Genomic DNA, 25,378 nt, shown 5'->3' with positions numbered 1-25,378 from the left:
TTTATTGACGTTGCAGCAACGGCAACGGCAACGATAAAAATCGAGAGAATTAAAAGTCGCCGCTGTCAAACATAACGCACGAAGTAACTTTCACAGTTATTCCCGGGGACGGCACATGTACATGACATAATTCACCGTCCGTTATATTTACCAATTCGACACAACGCCGTTCTAGAAATGCATACGAGGTAGCTCTCAGATACATTCAAATCGCTTCGTTAAAACCGACAACTATGTCGGAACAGCGTGTATTATGCGTTTCGACCGACCAACCGACCGACCGGCCGGTGGAACTTGGCGTAAATTGCCTTAGTTTTCATTGTAACAAGAGCGAAACGAGGATACAATAGGGAGTAACGTTGTTCAACTTTAATATATAACAAAACTTTGCGAAAAAGAGAGAGAGAGGACGACTCGCAGATTCGGGGTTTATGTCGCTCGATCGATTCCCGAGAGGGTTTGACTTGGTGCCGGACTGATTGTACACATCGATCGTACACGATACACAAGCATGGTGCACGACTGCAAGTACGCGAAGTATATGCTGCTTCATGTGCTATCACGATCCGTTATCGCCTCCCCCTCCCCTCCCCCCCCCCCCCGATAGTGCTTTGTGACATAAGGATCTTTCTATGTGTTTGGATCGCGAAAGTCGTGTGCACGAGAACACGGTGATGGAAAATCGAGATATGCGAGACTGTGCTTGACGAACCGCGCACAGGATACATAATGTTCCGCTTCTGGTCTCTCGATTGCGGACCGTCGAATGAATCTGTAATCGTGTTTCCGCGAGGGGCAAAGTTTAATTTCAAATTCATCCGAGAGAATGTCTGTCGGTGACATTAAATCCGCAGTTGTCGCACATCCCGATGTATTTCAAGGATTAGAAAATTTGCTCTCGTGTTTCAGAAAGACAGAGAGAAGAGAAGAGAAGAGAAGAGAAGAGAAGAGAAGAGAGTAAACTTTTTTACAAAAGAAGAGTGAATGTTATGCAGCCGATTATTAAATTTCACTAAGTTTTCGTGTAATTGTGTGTCTCAAGCGTGTGTGTGTGTGTGTGTGAGAGATTATCGAGAAGAATCGAGTGACTCATTATTGAGATTGTGGTGAATGATCATTTAAAAAAAAAAAAACGTTCTAAAGGTATCAGTATTGTGTCACCTGTGATGGCGATCTTGCAGGACCACTTGCTGGTACCCTCAAGGACGATCTGTTCCGCCTGCTCGAGACTGTCTATGTGGGTATCCGGGTCCACTGAAAACGTCGTGCTGAAAAGAAGACAATGCCCTCGTCATCGGATCGTCCTTCGACAACCTCTCGTACCCTCTTTCGTGTCTTTCGTCCTCATTTCACTGTTTGGGGAAGAGAACCCTCCCGAGGTGGGACATCTTGGAGGCAACCAGGAGGTGTACGTCTTACAGAGGCCACCGAAGGACGTAGGATCGCGTTGCGAGGCGGGAGATCGTCCGTAATTATCCAACAGCTATCCAGCAGCAGCAGCAACAGCAGCAGTAGCAGCAGCAGCAGCAACAGCGGTGGCAGTTATATTCAGCAGCTCAGCTTACACTAGCGGGACGCATTCGCGCAGCCAGGACATTAGGATGTTTTTCCCGGAGATTAATCCGAAATATGAGTATATCTCGCTATCTGTGTGTATCTCGTGTGAAAGCAAAGGGAGACATGTGTTTCCAAATCCGAGATAGATTAGCTCTGAAAACTGTCCCTGCCATATTTCTCTTTTCAATGTGTCCTTCGCAAGTTGTCGGCGCAAGCCGGATAGTCTATTCGGAATTCGACAAATAAATATGATATCACGATCGGAAGAGGGAGGCTACTCTTACCTCTCGAATTACAGAAGCTTTATTCGAGAATCATAGATCAGCAGAGGAAACAAAGTTCGAATCGAGCAGATCAAGTTCCACATAATATCACTGAAGTTCGATCAAAGTTCCATCCAAAACAAAGAAAAGTCGATCGATCATACGCAAAGTTGTCACATCACAATCATATCAAATATGACGAGCGTTGTGGCCACCTGTAACACCTTGCCAACGTAAAGTTAATATCGTTTCGTGTAGGGAGCTGACCGAGGCGATGCCCCATCGGTTTGGAATAAGAAAACTTGTTGCTCGACTTGCTTATGTGGCGCATCGCCAACACGGAAGTTCCGATGATCTCTCGCGGTAATCTTTCCATGAAAAGGAATAATTTTATAAACGTCACTATGAGCCAATCATCTACTGTCACAAAGATATCAAACTGATTTTGCAATAAATATTTAATCTGTTATTTAATTAAAAATAAATTTTCGCCCGTACAATTTCGGGAAAATCTAATTTTCTTCTCCTTCTCTCTCACTGAGGAATAATTATTAATAATTATTAATTTTTTATCTACGATCGAAAATTTGATTCTATTCACTGGAAGAAAGAAAGAGAAATGGAAACTTTATGAAAAATTATACACTAATATAATTTAATAGTCGAATTATAATTATTTTAAATGACAAAGATAAAATAAAAGTTAATTTCTTCCTGACGTTCACGAATATGGAGAATAAGAAAGAATTGATGGAGCAAAACTTTCTTTCGAGTTACGACCATCGATCAACGCCCTTAAACTTCTCTCTGATAAAGTACACTGAGTACGTTGTAAGAGACTATATACTTATGTCTCTTCTATTCCCAATGGTATCAGGGACGACGAATAAAAGAAGGAGATTCGTTTTCTCTTTGATTCGAAAGCACAATGGATTCGGAAACCGGACCCGGAATAGAAATGATGAATACAAAAAAGACAAAACACCCTCGACATCGCGCGTGTTATTTCGGCCAGGTTACTTTTTCCATGATCGTTCACTAGATTTTTCGCTGTAACAGCTCGCGAAAAAGAAATCGCAGAATGAAAACAACCCGCTGTTTGTTTACGTAGAGTGGATAAACGATACTCTAACTTGATACGATACTTTTTCGATAGAGTCGCGCAATAACTTTATAAGGCCACGTTTAAATGAAGAAATTATGCTCGAGCTTCATAGAATGTATCGATCCAGTCTTGTCTTGCGTCTGACAAACTTTGCTCCATTTATAATTCATAAATGCAATTTATTTCTCCCGAGATATATGTCAGGATGAATACATTTCTCCCTTATCTCTGACACGCGACATCCGTCCTAGTAAAGTGCGTTAAACTAATCCGACATCCTTTGAGATTAATTCATTTATTTATCCTCGACACGCGAGACTCTCCACCTTGAAACGCTAAGATTCGATCCAGAAACTAGAATGACGCTAGATCGATCGAGATGATGATCGATACTTTGATTATCATTTCGCAGCAAAAGAACGCATCTTCGAGATAAACCTGTAAAATTACAGGTGGTCGATATAGATTGCTTCCGATAAATGTCGTATGTGGTATTGGTCTATCGATCAGGGATTCACGTTCATGGGAAGCTCAACGACTATAGCCGGGCCGAGAGTTTACTTTAAACAATGGCAACGACACATACTTGCTACCACAACAAGTTGCCACGTGACCTTAATGGGCTTTCGATTGAATTCCCACCGAAGAGAGAGGAGCATCGCGTGATACCTGACCAGCACAACACGTAGCCAAATACACACACATACTCGTACACACTGTGAAAATTCATACATCTTTGTGTTGATGCAAACTGTAAGCACAGCACGAATGCTGGATCGCATAGGAGATGACGGCGTTCTCATGATTTTTGCTAATAGAAAGTAAATTGGCTGTCCGAGTTGTATCCCGAGCATTTTGAGAGGCATTTCACCGCACGAGCGGTAATCGAGCGCTGTTATTTCTGGCACAATCGCTCGGACCGACTCGCAAGAGATTTTATTTGAAACACGAATTTCCGTGAATTTTTCTCTACCTGAAGAAGAAAAGTTTCTGCAAATCGCTGAGAGCGCGCGAACGAGGAGAGAACTGCCTGCAAACTCAATTTCATCGATCTTGTTGAGAAAGGGCCCGGTTGCTGGCAGCGACCCGGCAGCTGGGAAATTGGCACGGAATTGGAGCAACGAGAAGTACCGTTGAGGAAGAGAAAAAGAGAAAAAAACAAAAACACTGATAGGCAGGAGAAGGAGACAAATACCAGAAGAGAAAATAATGTCCAATTAACCGTATTGTATGCTAACTGTCAGGGCGCGCAATATCGTTACATCCAGTGGACAAATGTAAAAAAAAAAAAAAAAAAAACACAACACACACACACACACATAACATACATGTAAAACAGCAACATAGCGAATGCAGACGCACACAATAGTCTTAATATACCAGCTTGAATGGGATAGTTGCGAGGAATGTATAAGTCAAGGTACTCCGGAGAAGGGTGCACGAAAGTAGCTCGTCCATCGTGACTGACAGTTAAGTTGTCGGGTGTAAAGTGTATCCCAACGAAGTACAAAGAAGTTAAAGAAAAAAAATAGAGATAGAGGTAAACATGTTTATATCGGAGCGATTTGTAGCTCGAACATAAGAACAGCTGACTCTTCGTAACGCTCGCGTTGTCACACGATGGTCAAACGACATTGTTTTAACAACGAAATTACATAATGGGACAGTCAGACACTGTACATAATGTTGGTATACGTTCATGGCAATCAATACAACGCAGCCAGGCGCGGTAGCCATCAAGAGCCAAGTGCCGTTATCACCAGATCTGACGAGGTAAGGTACATATTGACGATAATGACGACAGTAAAAAGAGAAGATTAAAGTGTAAAATTGTGTACGCACACGTATTACGTATAAATGTATGAGGATGTCTATAAGGGTGAGATTCGTAGATGAAGGAATACGTAGGCATACGCAGTAGGCACACATATGGACGTATCGGGGCGAGCATAACCGATACTGATGCTCGCTTGTCGCACACAAGGGGTGCACAAAGACCAAATTTAGGAGAGCCGGCGAGCACGAACTGCCCACAAACCTGTAATAGCGATCTTCGCCGACCACTTGCTGGTACCGTCCAAAACCGACTGCTCCACCGACGTCATGTGACCCGCGTGCGCCTTCTCGTCGACCCCGAAGACTGACCTAAACTCCGACGAGACTCTCTATCACATGAGCTGTGCCAGTGGTCGCGATCTCGTCTTATCTGCCTCTCTCGTATCGTTAAACTTGCCCGTTATTCCGAGATAATCTTCTGTCGCAAAATGGCTTTCCCGTCGCGAGACATCCCCAAAGGAAGATTATCTCGGTAACAAAATATTTTGTTGGTCGTACGAAAAAAAAAAAAAAAAAAAAAAAAAGAAAGAAAGGAAAAATTTAAACCGTGTATTTAGCCATTTTGTTTTGCAATTATCTACGCGACAATTTAGGAATTCTGTCTGTAGGATCAATTGTCCGGTGCCATTTCTTGCTGAATTTTTTATCGATATTGCTGACGATATCAGGGAATAAACGAGAAGAGAGAATCGAGTTGTACACGCGATGGCAATTAAGTCGATGAAAATTTTTGGACAAGCGCTGGACAAGTGGTCGTCTCTAATTAAAACGACTAGTCATCGATCAAGCCGCTAACGAGAACGTTGATTGCCCGATAGTACGATATCGGCTGCTCGATGAGCAACGCCATATCCATGGATTGTCCTGATTAGCATGAATGTCCGCCAGAGAAGACGAGATCGGGCCTTGTAACGGTGATGATTTCGCGCTTTAGCTTCGCTTGCATATCTTGGTTACACATTATCTCCGTTTATTACAACCGTCGCCACTGCATCGCTGTATTTGTCTCTGCGTGTCTCTTTTAATTACGGATTAATTTCAGCCTGTCGCCACCGAGTGGGCAGACAGCCTTTAATTGCCAACTAATTATCGTCGCCTGAGATATTAAATTAATTATAATTCTCAATAATATATATATAATTATTGCGAGCGGGATGTAATATTTCTTGCAAAAGCGACTGCAGCGCTTTTCCAGGAGCGCGTAATAATGAACGTTGCAGCTGTTCCACTAATTTCGCCCGTGCTAATTACGGTTGAAACGCTAAATTACGGTGATACTCGCGTAAACGAAGAAGATATCAGTGCGCATTAATATCTGCAGATATTAATGCGTACGGATTAATTCATACTGAATAAAGCGGACAAAGTGTATCTTTGCTAAGTTCATCGGGGGACATTTTCAACGTGTTGATTGAAAATAATTCGGAAAAATTATCGATATGTATATTCACCCTGGCCTAATTAACTGCTTCACGATTAATCTTGCCAATTGCGAAAATACATTTTCCAATTATTATTCCTATACCAAAAAAAGAAACATATTCCCATAATATGTATAACGTGCACCTAATTGAACAAGTATTCGATCGGTTTATCGGCGCGATTATTCGGCTTTTCATAATGCAAATCCCACAAGCGATAGGTATTAATTAACGTTGATATTCATTAATATTGTTTAGCTGCCGAGTTAATGAAATTGCACATCATTATACGAAGTTTTACGACGCGTCGATATTTATAATCGCTGCGAGATACGGGTAATAAGATCAGAAATGCAGCGTGAGAGGAGCTGAGATATCCCGAATAGTTGGACGCTAAATTAATTATGGCACGAGCAACGGCAAATATGCGACAGATTGACGTAAGGTACGCAAATGCGATTAGACGATTATTATGGCGATACCGCGTGCCTAAGTCGCATGTGTGCTATCCATCTATCATTTATTATGCAAACCGCCTGAGAATGATGTACAAACGTGATCTGCTTGATAGAATATCGAACCGTAAACGAATCAAAACTATCTTCGTCGCGTAAACATATTTATATCTATTTAATTTGAATTATCACCAGAATTTAATTATAATAACGCGATGAAAATGTTGCCTCTTTTAGATGCTCTAAATATGGATTCAAAAAGAGAGGAACAAATTCAATTGGAAAATGATATATTAAGTAATATATATATATATATATATATATATTTTAATCAGATTATAAAACGTATCTTTTTATAAAACATTTAAAAGCATTTTATAAAATGCAGCTATTTTCTCAAATCATTGTTAAAAATAAAACGTTTTACTGGCTAAGAATTTTAGTTATGTGTATTTCTAAATGAGAACATTTTCAGACTGAAACACATTCATTACGATTAAGATTTTATAAAAAGTAATATAGATAAAATTCTTAAAAATAATGAGTACTTGAATAAAATTTTTGAGGCTTTGTATAAAATGTGTTCTTATCGACTGTACTGTCTTTAGAAGTCTCATCCATCTTTTTAAGTATTTTTTTAGCCTAACACTTTCTAAATAATTGTTTTATATATTACAAAAGTAATTATTAATAAACAGCACAGCCATGAGAAATTTAATGTAAACATTGCACGCAACATGTTCATAAAACAATTAAAATAAATCCCTGTCAGGGATTATTTAAAACAATGTACAGTATGTTAACATTTTACAAAAAGACTGAGATTCTTAACCAAATTATAAAACATTTCATTTTTAACATTTCATGACTTGAGAATGTAATCGCATTTTATAAAATGCCTTAATGTTTTATAAAAAAACGAATTTTATAATTCAACTATGACATGTATATAAATGTCAATGTCGATTATTGAGCAGACAATATTAATTTGGGGATTATTTGGCTTCCTATACAAGAGTAACAACGTTCATCGCATTAAGCGAATTTTGCCATTCAATGATACTGTGGGATTATTATAAACGAATAATCTGTTGTTGTTGCGTGACGTTCCTTAACTATTGTTCCTTTTGTTCAGAGTTTGCTCTATACATGTTTCCTAACTAATATGTCATACATATAAAATTACTATATAAATATGTATAATCTAACTTGTTTGCATATAGATTCTAGCACCTTTTGCGATTAAGCAGAAAGATTATTGATCATAGACGATAGGTTTTCAATAATGAAATGCATTAAGCCGTAAAATAAATACACTGCACCAACGAAGATAACAGAATACTACCTACTTCGAAGTTTAGAACGTGAATCGTGCTCGCATTGCCCACCTATGTTTACATACTATATGTTACTCAGAAGTTATATCATCGTTAATATTCGTACAAACAACGTTTATAAGACATTTAAGCGGATAAAATATTTAACGATTTATGATCGTGTATAATAGATTCAGTTCGGCAATTTATTCGCGAAATCGTTTACATTCTCATCTCATGCAAAGTGGAAATGAGCTCCGAATGAAAAAAAAAACTAGATTCTGGAAAGAATTATTTTAATAGCGGCGACCAATTATTTCTACCGCGATTGAAAATGGCTTCTGATTAAAAGCGTGACGTTTTCGCAGGCGACATTAAATATGTCCCTTCGCAAGATTTATATACAATTCGTTTCGAAACTTGGACAATGGATTTTTTAATCCGAAAAACAGCGAGCAGTGGCGATCGGGCATCGATCGACTACATCTATTCATCCTTGAACTGTCATCAATTGACAGTACGGTTGCTTTGCATCGATTTCCGTGGCTGCGACAAAAGAAAAGAAGAAAAAAAAGCGAGCACAATGAAAACGGAAACTCACCGAATCAGTTCGAAGATCTCCGGTTTTTCTCGTTCTCGTTGCTTCATCCTCTCCTTCATCGCAGTAATTATACTAATCGCCTTATCCTCAGCGCCATGCTTCGAGCTTTTCTCAGCCGCTCCTACGAATGAGATGGTAAAACATTAATATATTCGAGAAATTCGCGTATTATTTTCGCTTAAAGCTAATTAATTATAACTAGCTATGGACTGTTAACGGTTCATTAATCAAATTATTAATTATTTACAAGTGCAATTATTATTTATTGCAAATTAATTGTTATTTGCCTCGATTTTCAGGATGTATGTGTTATCGACTCGATATCGACAAAATGTTTATTTCTGATTGAAAGAAAAATGTATCTAACGCGTGATAAAGATTTATTACACGATTTAACGTACATGTCGGACATATTTTTCGAAATAAAAAGATAGAAAAAAAGAGATTCGGATTTTTTCCGAGAAAGAATTCCACACATCGCAAAAACCGTGATTCGTATCATCGACATATGAGTGATTGAGTAGTATATTTTTGTGCTCCGGTATCGCCGGAATACAACGATAATAATATGACATCACGTGTATAACGATCGAGGTATTGCATTTCGTAAAATTGTATACAAACTGGAAAACATATCACGAATCGTGATAGATGGCTATGCATTTTGCGCGTTGCATAATAGTCGCGTCAATTTTGATGACACGTAATCGTTGGACATCAGATATGTTAAATGGAAGAATGATACTGAACGATAGGTAACGAAATATTTTATCATGCGATACGATACACGTGATGATTGATCGTGTTTCGAATTCTACGGGAAGACGAATTTTCGGTATCAGGTGACATGAGCGATTTCAATTACAAACTGGAAATCTTGTCGCGAATCGAACAACGATTATATAAGAAGGAAAGAAAGTCTTGAACGTGGCAGAAGAAGGATAAGTGATGTAACGCGAAATTGCAGTGGCGGCGAGAAATAAGGGAAAATTATGTAATGGCAACGGAATTATAGGGCAAGGGAAAATTGTCGTGCGATGAACCGAAGGAAGAGAGAAATTGTTAATTAATCGTGGATTCTCGTCTGCTCGAGGGAAGAAATTTTATCGGGTACATACATAATGGGAATCATTAGTTTCGAAATCGATAGCGAATTGATGTCGCGACAAAGGAATACATATATGTATAGGAAACCTCGAAGATCCCATCGGGCTTAAATTGAAAGTGTGATGGACGGGTCGACATTACGAGTGTCGTTACCTCACGATTTTTTCAGACAATGAAAATTGATTTATAAATCTCGCATTGCATTATCGATTCATCTGTCGAATCAAAATTAGCTTATTGCGCGTTTGTACATAAGAAAAAAATTATCAAAACTTAATTAAACAAAATTAAAAACTTTTAACTAACGCGATCATTGTTTCATATATAAATAATATATAATCTTCTTAGAAAGATTTAATGAATCTTAAATTTTAACAATATTATAATAGTCATCTCAAGAATATAATATTATCTTAATTTTATTATAATAAATTTAATCTGAATATGTACTATTCGTCCATTTTTCCTCATTCCTAAAAATAATTCTTGAATAATAAGAATATAACTTTTTTCTTGGTAGTAGAATTATATTAAATGTCGCCGAACAAGTAAATTATATTTAATTAATCTCATTATAAGAAATTTAAATGTCGAGAATGGAGGTATTTTTAAAACAAGAATAACCTTTTTTTTCTGTGAAAGTTATATTTCCGCAACAAATAATTTAATCTATAACAATCATTCGATTATTCTGTATACAGAATTATTTTCTATATGATTATAAATCTCGTCGCATCGCATTATCAATTCATCTATCGAATCAAAATAATTTATTGCGCGTTTGTACGTAAGAGAAAAAATTAATATCAAATTAAAAACTTTCAATTAATCGATCGATTATTTCATGTATAAATAATGTATAATCTTCTTAGAAAAATTTGATAAATCATAAATTTCAACAATATTATAATATCATTTCAAGTATATTATCTTAATTTTATATTATAAATATATATATTTAATTTATATTATATTATTTATTGTAATTTTATTATAATAATTTTAATCTGAATATATATTATTTGTCTATCCAACATTTTTTTCCTCATTCATGAAAATTATTCTTGAATAATAAGAATATAATTTTTTTTTTCTTGGTAGTAGAACTATTAAATATGTCTTCAAAACAAGCAATTTATCTCCGTTTAATCTTATTTTAAGAAATTTAAATGTCGAGAATAGAGATATTCTTAAAACAAGAACATAATCTTTTTCTTTTTGTAAAAGTTATATTTCCGCAACAAATAATTTAATCTATAAAATTTAATCGTGCGCTTTAACAACCATCCGATCATTCTGTATGAATCGATTTTACGGCACGAAGATAATATCCGTTTATTGACAAGACGACGGAAATAGCCAGCGTAACTACAAGATGCAACGGACTGAAATTGGAGTGTCTTACGGAGCAAATTAAATATTAATTCCTATCGAAGTAACGACGACGACGACGAGGGGTTAAGAGGAAAATAGAATCGTATATGTCCGTTGAAATTTATTCATTCGCACTAATCCTTGTCTAACGAACCGCGAAGCCTTCCTCGACCTCAGTCGGCTCTTGTTCCTTTGCCAAGAGGGCAACCCCGATTTTACTATCGTACATCCGTTAATGATTAGATCCAAAGCTCTCAATTACAGTTACTTATTGTCCGGTAAGAAAAGCCTTTGTGACCCCACTATCTCCCTGGGATCTTTTAAATACATTTGTAACTTCTCTTTAGAGAGAGAGAGAGAGAGAGAGAGAGAGAGAGAGAGAGAAATCGCTTTAATGTATTTATACACGTGATTATGACAATTATTAACTTTGTTGGCAAGATTTTAGTTAATTAACTCTATTCATTTATTTGATACTCTTTCGAAATTTCGTCATCTTGTTACAATTTTAAGGCTCAATTGAGCAATTAATTGCGAAATGAATATAATTATTATAATTTAATATATTTTTATAATAATAATAATTTGGTACCAATTTTAAATTGCGCTAAATTAGAAAAATAAAGAATGTTACTTACTCTGCAAGCAGTCGGCGTTCAGGAGGTCCTTGCACTTTTCGTGACACTTGACACCGCACTCCATACATCGCACTCCCTGTCGGGCGATCCCCCAGAGAAGACCCTCGCACTCGTAGCAATAGGTCGGCGACGTAGCGGTCCAGGTGACGAAATTGTGAGGGGTGGTCGACGATATCGGATAGATCATCGCCTGCAGGGTTTTCTTGTACACGTGCATCTTCTGCGGGTGCATCATCGCGATTGCATCGCCGATAAGTCGAAAGTAAGCAGAAATAAAGGGGTAGGAAAGGACATAGATGGGAAAGGGTAAGTGGTTTACGCAAACATTTGTTTTTCTACATTTAGTCTCCTGCTCGTAAAAGTTAACGTACAATATTACAACCTTCGAGAGAGAGTAAAACGATTCGCCGGACATTATCGTGAATTATTAATCCTTCGGAAGAATAAATGTCACCTCTGACATACTTAAAAAAAATCTTTTGCTTCTCAATATTAATGTAAAATGCATTTTTATGTCATTTATTAGATTTTTCGATATTATTACTTTGGCGATATATATTGTAATCTAAACAAGAATTGAATATTGAACTTCCGATATTCACAAAGCAATATATATATGATGAAAACGAGCATATTGCGGCTCTGCTGACATACTATAACATTCTATTACCTTGTGTATGAAAAATTAATCAAACAACCGTATGATATATTGGGAATTATATCAGGAATTATATCTCGGCGATGTTATTTCTAGTTGAAAAATGAGACCGCTTTATTCTGACCTTTTAAGAAAATTGCTTTTTCAATTTATTGTTTATTTTGCATTAATTTTATCAAGCTTCAATGCATTAATGTGTATGAAGTATCTACTTGCTTTAATTTACTTAAAATTTACATTTCAAAGTATAAGTACAATAGAATAGCGAAGGATTAGCATTCTTGTCCAAGCGGTTTCTCGCGTAAAAACTCCCTCGTGAATTCAATTATTAATCAGGGATCTTCGTGCCTTTGGATCCTAGTTATATAATCATGTGCACGCAAACTGTATGCAGTACATAAGTTTCACAAAGGAACCCGCACAAGAGTTCAATGGAAGCGAATTGGATACGCTAAGAGGCTGTTTTTGAGGTTCCTACTCGCTCGTGCCACTCGAAATCAAGAAGAATGACTCTCATCGTGCGGCTTTCGATTTTCAAGAGCATTTCTTTTAAGAATAGTTTCTTCTTTCTCTTCCAGATTTCTTCTTTTTTTTCCATGCTTGGGATAAGAAGATTATCTAGAAGCTCTTCGCAAGCTTACGAAGGCAAACTTGTCGATCCTAAAGGGATTATCATCGATGTTTCATGTCGGATATCTAGAATTTCACGCATCGTCTCTTTTCTTTTTGCGAAAATTATTTTCTCTTTCATAAAGTCTCGTGCACTGGGAAATTGTATAACAAGCAGATTTTCTAGATGTCGTTAAATTATATTAGTAAAAAAAAGAAAGAGAGCAAAGGTGTAAAAGCATCGATCCGCTAAGAAGCACTACTCTACTAACGTGTGAGAAACGTGTGGGATGTTCCTTCGATGCATGAATCTTTCAAAATCCATATACTATCTCGATGTAAAAGTCGACTTAAGCATATGGTTAGCCTTTAAAAATTATCCTTCAACGTGTTATTTTTCAGAGCCTCGGAAACGTCATAAATAAGTACTCTTGATCCAAATTTTTATGGACGCAGTATTAATAAATCTTGCTTAAAAGATTATCCTACTTTGAAAAAGATCGAAATTTTTTCTTGCCCCTAAAAATAGTATAAAGTTTTAAAATTAATGTGGAAAAGGTGAAACAAAAAATTCATGATATAAATGAAAAAACAAGCTGTCAAATTTTAAACGTGTTTTTCTCGAAATTATGTTTTTCAAAACGTGTTGTTTGGAATAATTTTATTGACAACACATGTTTAATTTAAAAAATATAATAAAAATCTTTGTAAAAAATTGTAAATAAATTGTGAAAAAATTTAAACATTTTTTCCCGTCAATTTTCAAAAAATTGAAATAAATCTCCGTCAGGTCGAAGGGAATATATATAATATAATTAATAAAAAAAAATTGTTTTTCTGTCTTAGAGAAACTAAACGATATGCATAGAGAGATACGTTTTAGGCGAATTGTTCTCTTTAAATATATATTAATATTTTTAATAAAATTTTAAATACAGAAAACTTAAAATTTATTTTAATATAAACTACTAAATATATTAAATAAATCGCATTTTTTTTTTTTTTTACTTTTCCCACATTCCATGTCCAAAAAAAAGGATAACCGTCAAGTTCTACACGTTGAACATTAACAAGAATGATTTATCCAATAATATAAATAAATTTCAAATCGTGTTGATCTACGCCCATTTTCTCAGAGTACTTAAATAAATTGCGCATTTGGTATCAGCTTGGACACCGAATATCCTGCATCAAAGTGACCTGCAAAAGGACCCCGGATATTCGATATATACGAGGAACATCCGTTACGTCATAGAAACCAGAACCTTTTAACACTAGCCTAGCTATTTCTCTCTGATACGGTATCCTGCGCCGTGATATTTTGTAGACTCCTACATGTTCTAGATGTCTTACAGGTATACCCACACGCGTGGTGCGTCTCAACTGCTAGTTTCTCACCTAATGCATATACGTATGCGTGTACTTTCCTGTACATACGTAATACGCGTATGCATGTATCATAGTCCTAACCGCTAATGTACTTTACACTAGGTCGCTACGTGTTGCTCGAAAATAACTTTGGTGTAAGAAGGAGGTAAATAAGGAAAGAAAGAGCAGCAGTAACATCACTAAATCACACTTACGTGAAAGAAAATAGCGTGGAAATGAGGATAAAATGCAGCATGTTTCGTATGAAAAGAAAGAAAGAGTCCAATGGTTAAGTTAAGCTCCTTCGGCGCCGGTCCCTCCCGCCGCTATTGAAACTTAAAATTAAATGATGTGCGACCTAACACCTGCCTGTGTGTGTGTGTGTGTGTTTGTGTGTGTATGTGTGTGTGATACCTGTCTCCATATTTCTTTCAATATTACCTCTCGCCATAAATCTCCTTCTCGTAACTAGAAACTACACGTACATTTTTTTACTTTCCCTCTCGAAGTTTTTCCTTTACGTCATCGTTGCTAGGGTTTCCGAGGGCATTATAAAAAGTAATTAAGTTCTAGAGCTATCTTGAAACATACCACTAGATGGTGTTTGGTTGCCTCAATTTTTTAAAATAACATTATTATTAAATATTTAGATATCATCGGCGCAGCGCGATAGTGGCTTTCTTCTTATAAAACACATGTTTTTCTTGATTTATTAAACAGTGACGCAAAGTGACGATGATGAAGATATAGTAACTAAAGGGCAAGTCCTTACCAGCTCCTCGTCGTTCAGTGTCGCTCGTGGCACAGCGGACGTAAGACCAGCGTTCCTCTTCGTCGCCGCCATGGTCTGGGAAAAGATAAGGATTAATGTGCATCTGATAAAAGAGTAACATCTTCCTGTCTCTCTCTATCGCATAGTCAGTTTTCAAGTCCTGGGACTGAGAAACTGAGAGAAAAAGAGAGAGAAAGAGAAAGAGAGAGAGAGAGAGAGAGAGAGAGAGAAAGAGAGAGAAAAAGAGAATGAAAGAAAGCGTAGAATAGATAAAAGAAATTGAGAGAAAAAAATGCAGAATTTTTCGAAAAGTGTTATTTACAGATATTTTTCAACATCGAGAGTAGAGCGTGGCTGTTTGCGAGATCAAAAGAAGAGCGAGTGACACGATACGAAAGAAACATTACGTGATGAGAAATTATTCAAGAGTAATAACAATTTTTTAATCAATCGAGAAGTATCAGTACATTTTCAAAGAAGCAACTTGACATCGAGATTAAATTGCATCCGCCGTAATAACGTCGTGGAAAAGTTGCGAGATGAAAACAAATCCAAAGCCGAAGAGAAATACCCTAAGTAATACGTAACGCAAGTCTTGTAACGTAAAAGAAGCAGTGACATTACATGCCAAATAAAATATCGATCAAGTTTGACTTCTATTTACAAGTTTCATAAAGTAAGTATATTCATGTTTTATGTATATTGTATATAAATATAAATATATATATATATATATATATATATATATATATATATATATATATATATATATACACATCGAATCTTTGTGAGAGAGAAAGAGAACTGTGCCAAGAGATTGTATTGCAAACGTTAAAGGAATTTTCTCCGGATATTCTATATTTAGTCCAGAATCTCTTATCGTAGCTGGTTGACATTTATATAACTGGACAAGAGTGCGCGTGTTTTTGAAGTGTATTGCAAATTTAATGCCAGCTTACTGACCGCACGTTTGAGCATACTTTACGACGAATATCAGAGAGCACGTACGGAAATATTCGCTCTCGTGAAACACAAATATTTACAAGTTTGATATATATATATATATATATTATCCATACGACTATCTTTCGCGCCAAGTCGACTTGAATGAAATTAACGCGGCGGTCGACAAACAAGATTGCAAGTATCTAAACCGGTGATAAGATTCAACTCGGAGTTCTATATTATATGCCATGGTATTTCGAGACTCAAAACGGAAATTGTACGAGAGGTTAATCAAGGATTAATCCTATTTAATTAATAAAGTCGAGCACAGTCTCAATGAGACGTAGATTTGCATGTTCGATTCGGAAATGCATATATACATGTACTATATATATATATAATACTGTACAAGATTGAAAATTAGAATCAAGAGAGCGATAGCAAGAAAAGTTAGTTAGAGGCGAGAATTAGGAAGTGAATGGAGCGGAAACATTAAAGGTATGTGAATCAGTTGACAGGTGAAAGATAAGGATGAGAGAAATAGTAAGAAAAACAGAGAAAGAGTGAGATAAAGTCAGATAGATAGATAGATAGATAGATAGATAGAGAGAGAGAGAGAGAGCTTATAAAGGAATTTCTACGGAGAGGGAATCTAATCTAATTAGCTTATGGTGTCTGATAGGTGTGGTGAGCGATAGGATTTGTGGTTAGCATAGATTTCAATTAAGATATTGTGCACAGGACCCCGCGAACCGTGCACGCATTGTTTCGCCTCGATAATCAGGCATTAATTGCATGCACGTTAATCTCGCATTTATCGGCCGCAACTATGGCACATGTTGCTGCGCCATTTTTTTTGTTTTTTTTTTTTTTTTTTTTTTTCCTAATACATTTTTCCATTCGAGTAAGAAATATGCTGCAAGATTACACGGGGTGTGTCGTAGGTAATTTAATTTAATTTTTTTCGAGAGACACGCGCGCGATATCATTTCTTTTAAACGACATTGTTGCGCTTATCTCTCTCGCTTTGTTTTTCGCGTTTTTTTTTCATCGCGAAAAAAAAAGAAGCGAGGAAAAAGTATTGCCGGATGGAAGTAAACTTCTGTTAAAACGAATTGCTTCTAAATTATCATTATTAATCAAAACGTTTACTTATGTAATTATATGGTATTTTCACAACTGTTTGTAACACATGCACCTACTACTATCAAGACATTTATTTAATATTGATAATTAAATGGTGACTAATTTCGCAAATGAAAGAGATTATAATAAAATGGAACAAAATTATTTCACGAGACTAATTGCTTTTATCAAAAAGAGATTAGAAACTACTGGATGGCCGCAGATTAAACGCGAAAGAGACAGAGAAAAAGAGAGAGAAATTAATCATAAAAGCTTGTTTAAATTGAAAATAGTTTGCTAATTAATCTCAATTTGTCTTTGCTTTACTTTTACTGATATTTTTTTTTTTTTATAAAAAGATGTAATTATACATTCGCATGCAAAATACAAAGTTACATATAAGCCATCGAAAAAGCACGTCGACAATGCGTCTCGTTGAAGTGCAAACATCTCCCATTTCTGATTATAATCAAAACACCAACCACGTTCAATTTAACGAGTCGCTGGAGACTTGACATGCTTTTCTCGCAATCGATATTTCATTCGCGGAAGATCAAAATTGCGCGTTTCGCGAAATAGTAAAATTACTTTGACCTTTGTTTAATAATGAATGCATATGTAATAACAGAATCGTATCAAATTAGAGATATAATCGAGATATTTCAACAATGTTGATCGTACGGTCGAGAAGAACGTGACTTTCAACGACTCGCAACAAGATAACATAATGAATCAGCATGCACATAATGAATCATCAGCAGAAAAAAGAATGCACGTCCGAAATAGAAAGTAAAAAATTAGAGACGAGAGAGAAAGAGAGAGAAAAAGAGAGAGAGAGAAAGAGCAAAAATATGAATCATAGAACAAATGAGAAAAAAAAAGTGTGAGTTAAGAAAAAACATGTAGTGAGAATAAAGACTAATCAAAAATGCATGCAAAACACGTTCGAACAAGCTTCTAAATTGACTTGGCTAACGAGGCATTTAATTAGTACCTTCAAGACCTGGAGGTAGAGTTTTTGAGATTTTTTGAGAGGTTTTTTTCAGTGAGTGGTTTTGGTTTTTTTCAGGTGTTCAGGTGGATACAACAACGGGCGCCACAGAGAACAAACAAAGAAAATAGCATTATATGCCGGTTAGTACGTGTATCACTTGCAATTTTTTTTGTTTTTCTTCAATTAAGATATAGGTATTTTAATTAAATAGGTACTTCAAAGTTCGGCACAAGAGAGACACAAAAACAATGTTCGACGGACATAATTACGACTGATTTATCACAAAGAAAGAGAGAGAAAGGGAGAGACATAATTACGTGATACAAAAAATACAAAAAACAATATTACATTAAAATCTCACGCGCACAGGGACAATTTGCATTTTAGGAGTTTATGTCTCTCTCCACAAAATGTAAATTTAAACGGTTAAAATTACTGGACGATAATCGCGTTTTACGCGTGGTCGATCAATTTTGTTGGTGCAACATTGATGCTGGTACTGGACGCCGATAGTTCACCGCAATTTTTCCGACGAATGACACAAAACGCTCCGCGATTATATTCCCAGTAATCTTCTCGCGCTTTCCGCGTACCGCCTGGACAATTTTTTTTTTATTCCCGACACGATAGCACATAAAAATATATTTTACGTCGCGAGATTGTCGGATTTGAGATTATACGTGAGAGATACACAACAATTATATATAAACTGTTAACATTAAACGGGGAGACAAACATACAGGAGACAGACATCGGATTTCGGGATCTAAAAAGATTAAAGAATTTATTCGGGATCACAATGCTACTTTTTGTAGGAAAGAATGGGAATGGTGGTAAATCTTCTAACATAAAATTTATAGAATTTGTAAAAAAAAAAAAAAAAAATATAATGATGGTTCTCGTACAGGGTGAATCAAAGAAACCTAATGATTTTCAAAATGAAATAAAACTTCAGTATTTTTTTTTTTTCAGATAATAACAGAATATAGAATGTCATTTAAGTATATTACTTGATCTCTTATTCATTTTTTAAAATTAAAAAAAATTTTCACATTTATCAAACATCCTCCATATTTATTCTACATTGTTCTAGTCTTATCACCATGCAGATTGGTATCGCTGTTTGCAATATAACGGCCTTAAATTCATTAATATACAGGAAAAAAGTTACAGTTATATCAGATAATATGGTACAAACAGCGATGCAAATTTTCGTGACAGACTAGAACAATATAGAATAAATGCGGAGGGCATTGTTAATGTAATGGCATTTTATATCCTATTGTAATCTGACAAGAAATAAATAATTAATTTTTTAATTTTATTTAGAAAATCATCAGGCTCCCTTAACTCATCCTTATACATAACCACGATTTTCAGAGTAAAATTAAAATTAGATGGATCGATCGTAAAATCTAATTTTCTATTATTCAACTTTTGATCCGATGAGATTACGTTTAATCTGCCAATAATGTATCTCACCCCCTCAGCATTAAATTAAATCACATTTTCCGCGACACACTTATCCCCACTGAATGTTTCCCGAAGCACGATCGATAAACTACTTAAGAATTTCATTTAAAGCATCACGCACTAGTTGCACACGCGAGCTTTTAAGCTTGCAATGGCATCCGCGCGCGCGCGCGTGTGTGTGTGTGTGTGACGCATGTAGGCAAGACATTTTTATTATCGTTCAGAACACGCGCGTCATCGTACATATAATATAAATTGAGTCGAGAAAAAAAATATGCAAGCATATATCCGCATATTTCATAAACTCGGTCTGTCTTGACGTTTTATATTTCTTTTTCATCTCCTCTCGCGTACGTCAAACTCAGTTTCTTCGAACGCTTTTTATTGAATCGTTGGTCGAAATAAGAAAACGCGCCAGGCGATTTATTTAAAAGAATTCGTGACCATTTGCCTCTTTTCGGCACATTGTCTATACGACAAGCGGAACAGATCATCGCGGTTGTATGGGCGACTGATCCGAATTTCAAATCGCAATTCTAGTATTTTCGATCGATCCATCGGGGATAAAAGCACCGTTCGAAAACCGATTGCATCAGCAAATTGCGAATTCAACTTTTGCGGCGAAAATGTTTTCGCCGATTGCTAAAATAACGATCATTGACGTGATTATATATAATAATTGCGATATATTGAAATAATGAAATCACGATACTCTTGCGCTTAATGAATTTTGATGGATATATATTTTATTCATTTATTTTGTTAATGGATATTGAGAAACGAGAAAGAGAGAGAGAGAGAGAGAAAAAAAAGAGAAAAATATATTGATAAATATATCACAATAGATTATAAAATGTCAAATATTTTTTTTATAAGGATTTCAAGGAAAGAGGAAATTACACAAAAGGGAAATATATCATCAGATTCGATCGTTGGCGCTTTGCGATGGTTTTTAATAAAATTAGCAATTCGATTCGTCGCAGAAAACGACGATAACACTGAAACGTAAAACACGCAATTAGGTTACGACGAGGTACACGTTTGTTGTGGATCGCATCGGAAGATCTTTTATTTTATCTTATAAAATACGGTAAAAGAATATTTTTCTCATAACTTTAATGTTACACATTTGCTTTGGCTTTGTAGAAAATCTCCTCAGATGCGATCGTACACGATACACAAACTTAGGTCTCGCGACGAAAGTATTTTAGGTCGTCGTCGTCGTCTCGCAAGAGAAAATTATAAAAAAGTTACAATTGTTTTTCTTTTGCAATGAAAATTACACGATGTTAATTGAATTGTTACGTTTCTATCGAATTAGAAACTAATCAAGATTTGAGGTAACCCAATTTTATTATAACTTTTCATCGAATTACTAATGTATATCCATGAAAAAAAACGGAAGCAAACTGTAAAGTATAATTTTTTCTCTTGAATAAATGCGATAAAAATTATTTTATTAATATCTATAATAATAATTTATATATATATATATAATGTTCAGTAAATTATAGAAATAATAAAGAGAAATTTTCACATGGCAACTGCGTATCAGGTAACATTACTGATTATAATTTGCTGCCGTTCAGCGAGTTCTCACGTATCTCGCGTAGGCACGGTGGTCAAAAACGCACATATCACGGTAATTAATTCTAGCTCTGTTTTACTCGGCAAACGAGGAATACAAAATCACAAAGCGTACAGAGCGATGCGTTAAAATTTTTAAAGAGATCCACGCGCAACCACGCGCGGAGAGATGCCCTCGAGCTAGTTGTAAATTAATTAAATTCAACTGGCCGCATAATCGCCGCGAAAATCGAGTGAGGTCAGAGCTAGTTGCTGGACATGTAATAAAGAAGATGTAAAGAAGCGTTTTAAATAATATTTTGACAATCACGGGGACGAGAACGACGACGACGATGACGACGACGATGACGACGATAACGATAATGACAACAATGAAAACGTCGGATTGATAATTATTTCCGACGAATATATATATATGTACGGACGGTCCAGGCAATGTACATATATGTATGTGTGTACACGGTGTACTTATACATATGTATATATACGCGGAGACAATGACGGAATGGTGTTAATGGGCAACCGGCTACCTACCAGCTCGGAAACCAATGGTATCGACTTCCGGCGCGGTCGTATGTCCGGCATGCTGTCGATGGTGCTGTAGAAATTGTCTCTCGGATGTCTGGAACAAAAAGGATTTCGAAAGCTACGTCAGCAATTGGCACCTACGATCACGTCGATTTTTTTCTCCTCCGACAGCTTGCGCTAAAATTTTCTGGTCTTATATTTTTCATCATTATTTACTATCATATTGTTTAATATTTATTACAAAGTCTTACTCGATATATTCGTTGGAAATTATGAATATAATCTTTCGCCGTGAAACATAGTACGAATATTTCGAATAACTTTAGAAATCAAGTGGAGACTGGAATGTTCGGATAGTGTAATATCGGAAAAAATGAATACCAATAAAGCGTTTGCAAGTCGAGGCTGAGATTAATTCTTGTAGATTTAAAATAGACCGAACTTTCGATTCAAACTCTGTAGGTTTAAGTTAAGTCATACTGCTCGAGGAGAATTTCCCGCACGATTCAGGGCGTTTGAAAATCCGTCGTCAACGCGATGGAAATTTGTTCTTCTTAGAAAGTTTTTACGGAAAATCCAAGTTTTCGCAAGTCTAAATCTCTGCTTCGTCCCAATCGATAATAAGTATAAAATTATATTTGCAATTTTTTTATCGAAATTTTTTTATCGCTTTTAAATTCCTCATAAATTGCATTCGCGTGCGAGAAACATGAAATTTTTTAAAATCAAAATAAAATTATAGACTGATTTGAGAAGAAATTTTACAATACTTGATCTTTATCGTATAAAGACTCATTGAGAATAACGTATCAAATATCCTTTTCGATTTAGTCAGTAAATTTTGCCAAGTCGTAAAAATTTTTATTCAGAAAAAATGCAGTAACATGTGGTAAACATCTATGACTTTCCAAGAACTAAAAGTTGCCATAAAATTTCGCTCAAATGTCAAGTAATGACAGGTTACAAAATATATGTCTTTGTTTGTGCGACTCATAAAAAAATTTATCAATTATCGATTTCATCTTGTTTATTTAACATTTAAGAAGAATGATTGAGATATTATTTCTTTAAAGAATCGACTAGGTATATCTTCCCTCTTATCGCGCACAAAAAAAGATTTGTTTTTAATAATTAAAAATTAATTAATAGATTTAATTTAAAAAAATGTGCGCTATTTAAAATATTATATTACGTATGTTTACGTCAGCTTTAGAAAAAGTGCTCTTAAAGTTAATACAGAATTTGTACACACATTTTAACAAAATTCATATGACATTAGCTTGTTTAAAAAAAAAAAAAACGTAAAGCTTAATTAGAAAAATGAAGGGAATAATTAGAAAAGTTAATATCGCAATGTAACTTACCCGTTCGCTCGTCCACCGGATTCGCCACCTGGTCCGCTGCCGTTCTAACAAACAAAAAAACAAGTTTATTAAAAACAAGCTCAGTAACAGTTCGAAAAACGAAATGGAGAGTGCGCGATGTGCCGCTCGTACGAACGCAACGTGGATTTTCTTTTTATTTTCACACAATTACACAGTCTTGGATGAAGGACGCGCGGTCACGGAAGGCGACGAGCGAGAACAACGCGATGACACGAGCACGGTTTACAGCGCGGAAATTTGCGGAAATCCTTGTTCTCTCCCGTATATCGTAGCGATATTCTAATAATTTCCCAGCTGAGACTCGATATTACAAAACCGCGAGATGAATTTCTCGCTCTAATTTCCGTGGTCGCGCGCGCGCGCGCGCGCGCACACACACACACACATACACACACACACGCACAATGCTCTGCTTTGAGACGTTCTGTCACCCAAGAGAGAAATTGCGAACGGAACAGGATGAGAAGGGCGTAGAGGAATTCGCCGAGTTACACGAGGCATTTTCAATAATAGATACAGAAAGCAAGGGAGAGAAAGAGAGAGAGAGAGAGAGAGAGAGAGAGAGAGAGAGAGAGAGAGAGAGAGAGAGAGAGCCAAAAAAATGGTATCTCCTGGGGTCATTTTTTTAAATTACGGGGCTTCCTATCTCGTTCGTCCTATCTTCTCTTTTTTCTCAACCGTCGCGCCGGCGTTAGATTAAAACCCGATTCGATTGTTACATCTCTCTCCCGTCGCGCTTACAGTCGCATTATCCTCTTCGCCCATCTATTTGTCCCTCGCAACGCAGGTCTCGCGAACAACAAGCGATCCATCGATCGCACGATGGTAAACCTATTTTCTTTCTCTCTGCCAATCCAACATATAAACCACCGTTTTCCGTTTAATCCCTTTCTCATTCGCAGGACAGGTCGAACCCATTCTCGTCTAGCTTGTCGTCATTAATCAACCTTCGGCCTGCCGGACGACCTCGAAGAAGCACAGGCATTTTGTCGTCCGTCAGCCGGCTGGATTCATGGCTCGTTCGAGTTCAGAGTGAACTCGCGATAAATTTTGCCGGACCAGGCTGCTCCCGTGTCTCTCCGAGGGCTCTCTTCCCCCCATCCCCCGCCATAGTGTCCCTTTTCGTATCAGTATCCATAGTGTTTCTTCTCTCACTATTGCCCGTAGTCCTCTCATCCCAATAACAATTTTTCTCAATAAAAGCTCTCGTTCTGTGTCGGGTATTAAAGATCTGGACACGCGAAGAGGACTCGAGGACTAATCGATACTTTCAGGTAGAGAGAAAAGGATATATATCCGCGCTAGTTGATATGTTGGATGTCGTTCACGCTTTTATCGTTTCTCGTGAATGTGTCTCTCTTCTTTCTCTCCTTCGCCCCTCCCTCCCCCCCCTGCCCGCCCCTCTCTTTGTCATTTTCTCACCCTCCGCTGCTAACTTTTCGCGCTAAACCCACGTTCGCTGCGGCCGCGCGGTGAAATGGAAGTTTTGGAGATAGAGAGTGTGTAACAGCCCGTATAAATGTAATATCACGTACAATACGTCGTAAATTCTGTCACGATAGAGATATAATATAAACTTATCGATAGCATAACAAGTGTAATAAGTATTTTTAGAGTTAGAGCCGCAGGTATTTTCGTCCCTTAACGCTGTCTTTCTCTCTCTCTCTCTCTCTCTCTCTCTCTCTCTCTCTCTCTCTCTCTCTCTCTCTCTCTCTCTCTTTCATTTCTTTTACGCAATTTCTCATTCACATTCTCTCGAATTACAATTTTCCGGTCTCACTTTCGCGCTTTTCGCTCTCTCTTTCTCTCTCTCTCTCTCCCTCTCTCTCTCTGAATCTTTCTCTCCAACCCTCTCGCTCGTTCTCATTCTCTCTTTCTTCTAAACAGTCTCGCGGAAAGGGTTCCTTTTTCTTCTGTTCTCTTAAAAAGCTTAGACAACACTGGAGTATGACAATTTTCGTTTCGTATTTTCACATTTAATCACAAAGTGGCGGCCTTCGAGAGCGTCTCTCATTGGAGAGCGCATAAATAAATAAAGGATAAAGCTTAATTGTCATTTCGCAATACGCTTATATATGTGAATTTGCATTCGTAATTACATCGAATGAGAATGCTTTAATTGGCAATAAGCGTAATCTTTGGTCGAGATAAAACGATGCGGAAATTTCGCATCGCTAGTTAAATCGTTATACAATGATAATAAATGCTATAAAAACCGACACAAATATAATTGTGAAAACTTGTAATAAAAGGAATCACGC

At 36.5% G+C, this 25,378-nt stretch overlaps 1 protein-coding gene and 1 long non-coding RNA gene across 12 annotated transcripts in view; one reads left to right on the top strand and one right to left on the bottom strand.

The window, feature by feature from the left end:
- Nucleotides 1–25,378, bottom strand: part of Unc-13 (unc-13) — a 104,426-nt gene that overhangs the window by 23,767 nt on the left and 55,281 nt on the right. For 3 of the 11 annotated variants that reach the window (XM_072893172.1, XM_072893178.1, XM_072893179.1), the window contains exons 3-9: nt 23,097–23,140; nt 21,739–21,826; nt 18,145–18,153; nt 15,081–15,155; nt 11,674–11,893; nt 8,555–8,675; nt 4,964–5,070 (exon numbers count right to left, since the gene is read on the bottom strand). In XM_072893172.1, coding sequence (XP_072749273.1) covers nt 4,964–5,070; nt 8,555–8,675; nt 11,674–11,893; nt 15,081–15,155; nt 18,145–18,153; nt 21,739–21,826; nt 23,097–23,140 — 664 coding nt within the window. Of the gene's footprint in view, nt 1–1,161; nt 1,269–4,963; nt 5,071–8,554; nt 8,676–11,673; nt 11,894–15,080; nt 15,156–18,144; nt 18,154–21,738; nt 21,827–23,096; nt 23,141–25,378 lie in introns of all 11 variants that reach the window. The other 8 variants (XM_072893176.1, XM_072893181.1, XM_072893182.1 and 5 more) reach the window with 3 other exon arrangements.
- LOC140666237 (uncharacterized) lies at nt 15,151–23,501 on the top strand. Its single transcript, XR_012046735.1, has 2 exons — nt 15,151–15,756; nt 18,220–23,501. It is a non-coding gene; the product is annotated as an uncharacterized lncRNA (long non-coding RNA).

This window comes from Anoplolepis gracilipes, chromosome 5 (assembly GCF_047496725.1).
Source record: "Anoplolepis gracilipes chromosome 5, ASM4749672v1, whole genome shotgun sequence".
Taxonomy (NCBI): Eukaryota; Metazoa; Arthropoda; class Insecta; order Hymenoptera; family Formicidae; genus Anoplolepis; species Anoplolepis gracilipes.
This window is presented reverse-complemented; position numbering and strand designations above follow the sequence as displayed.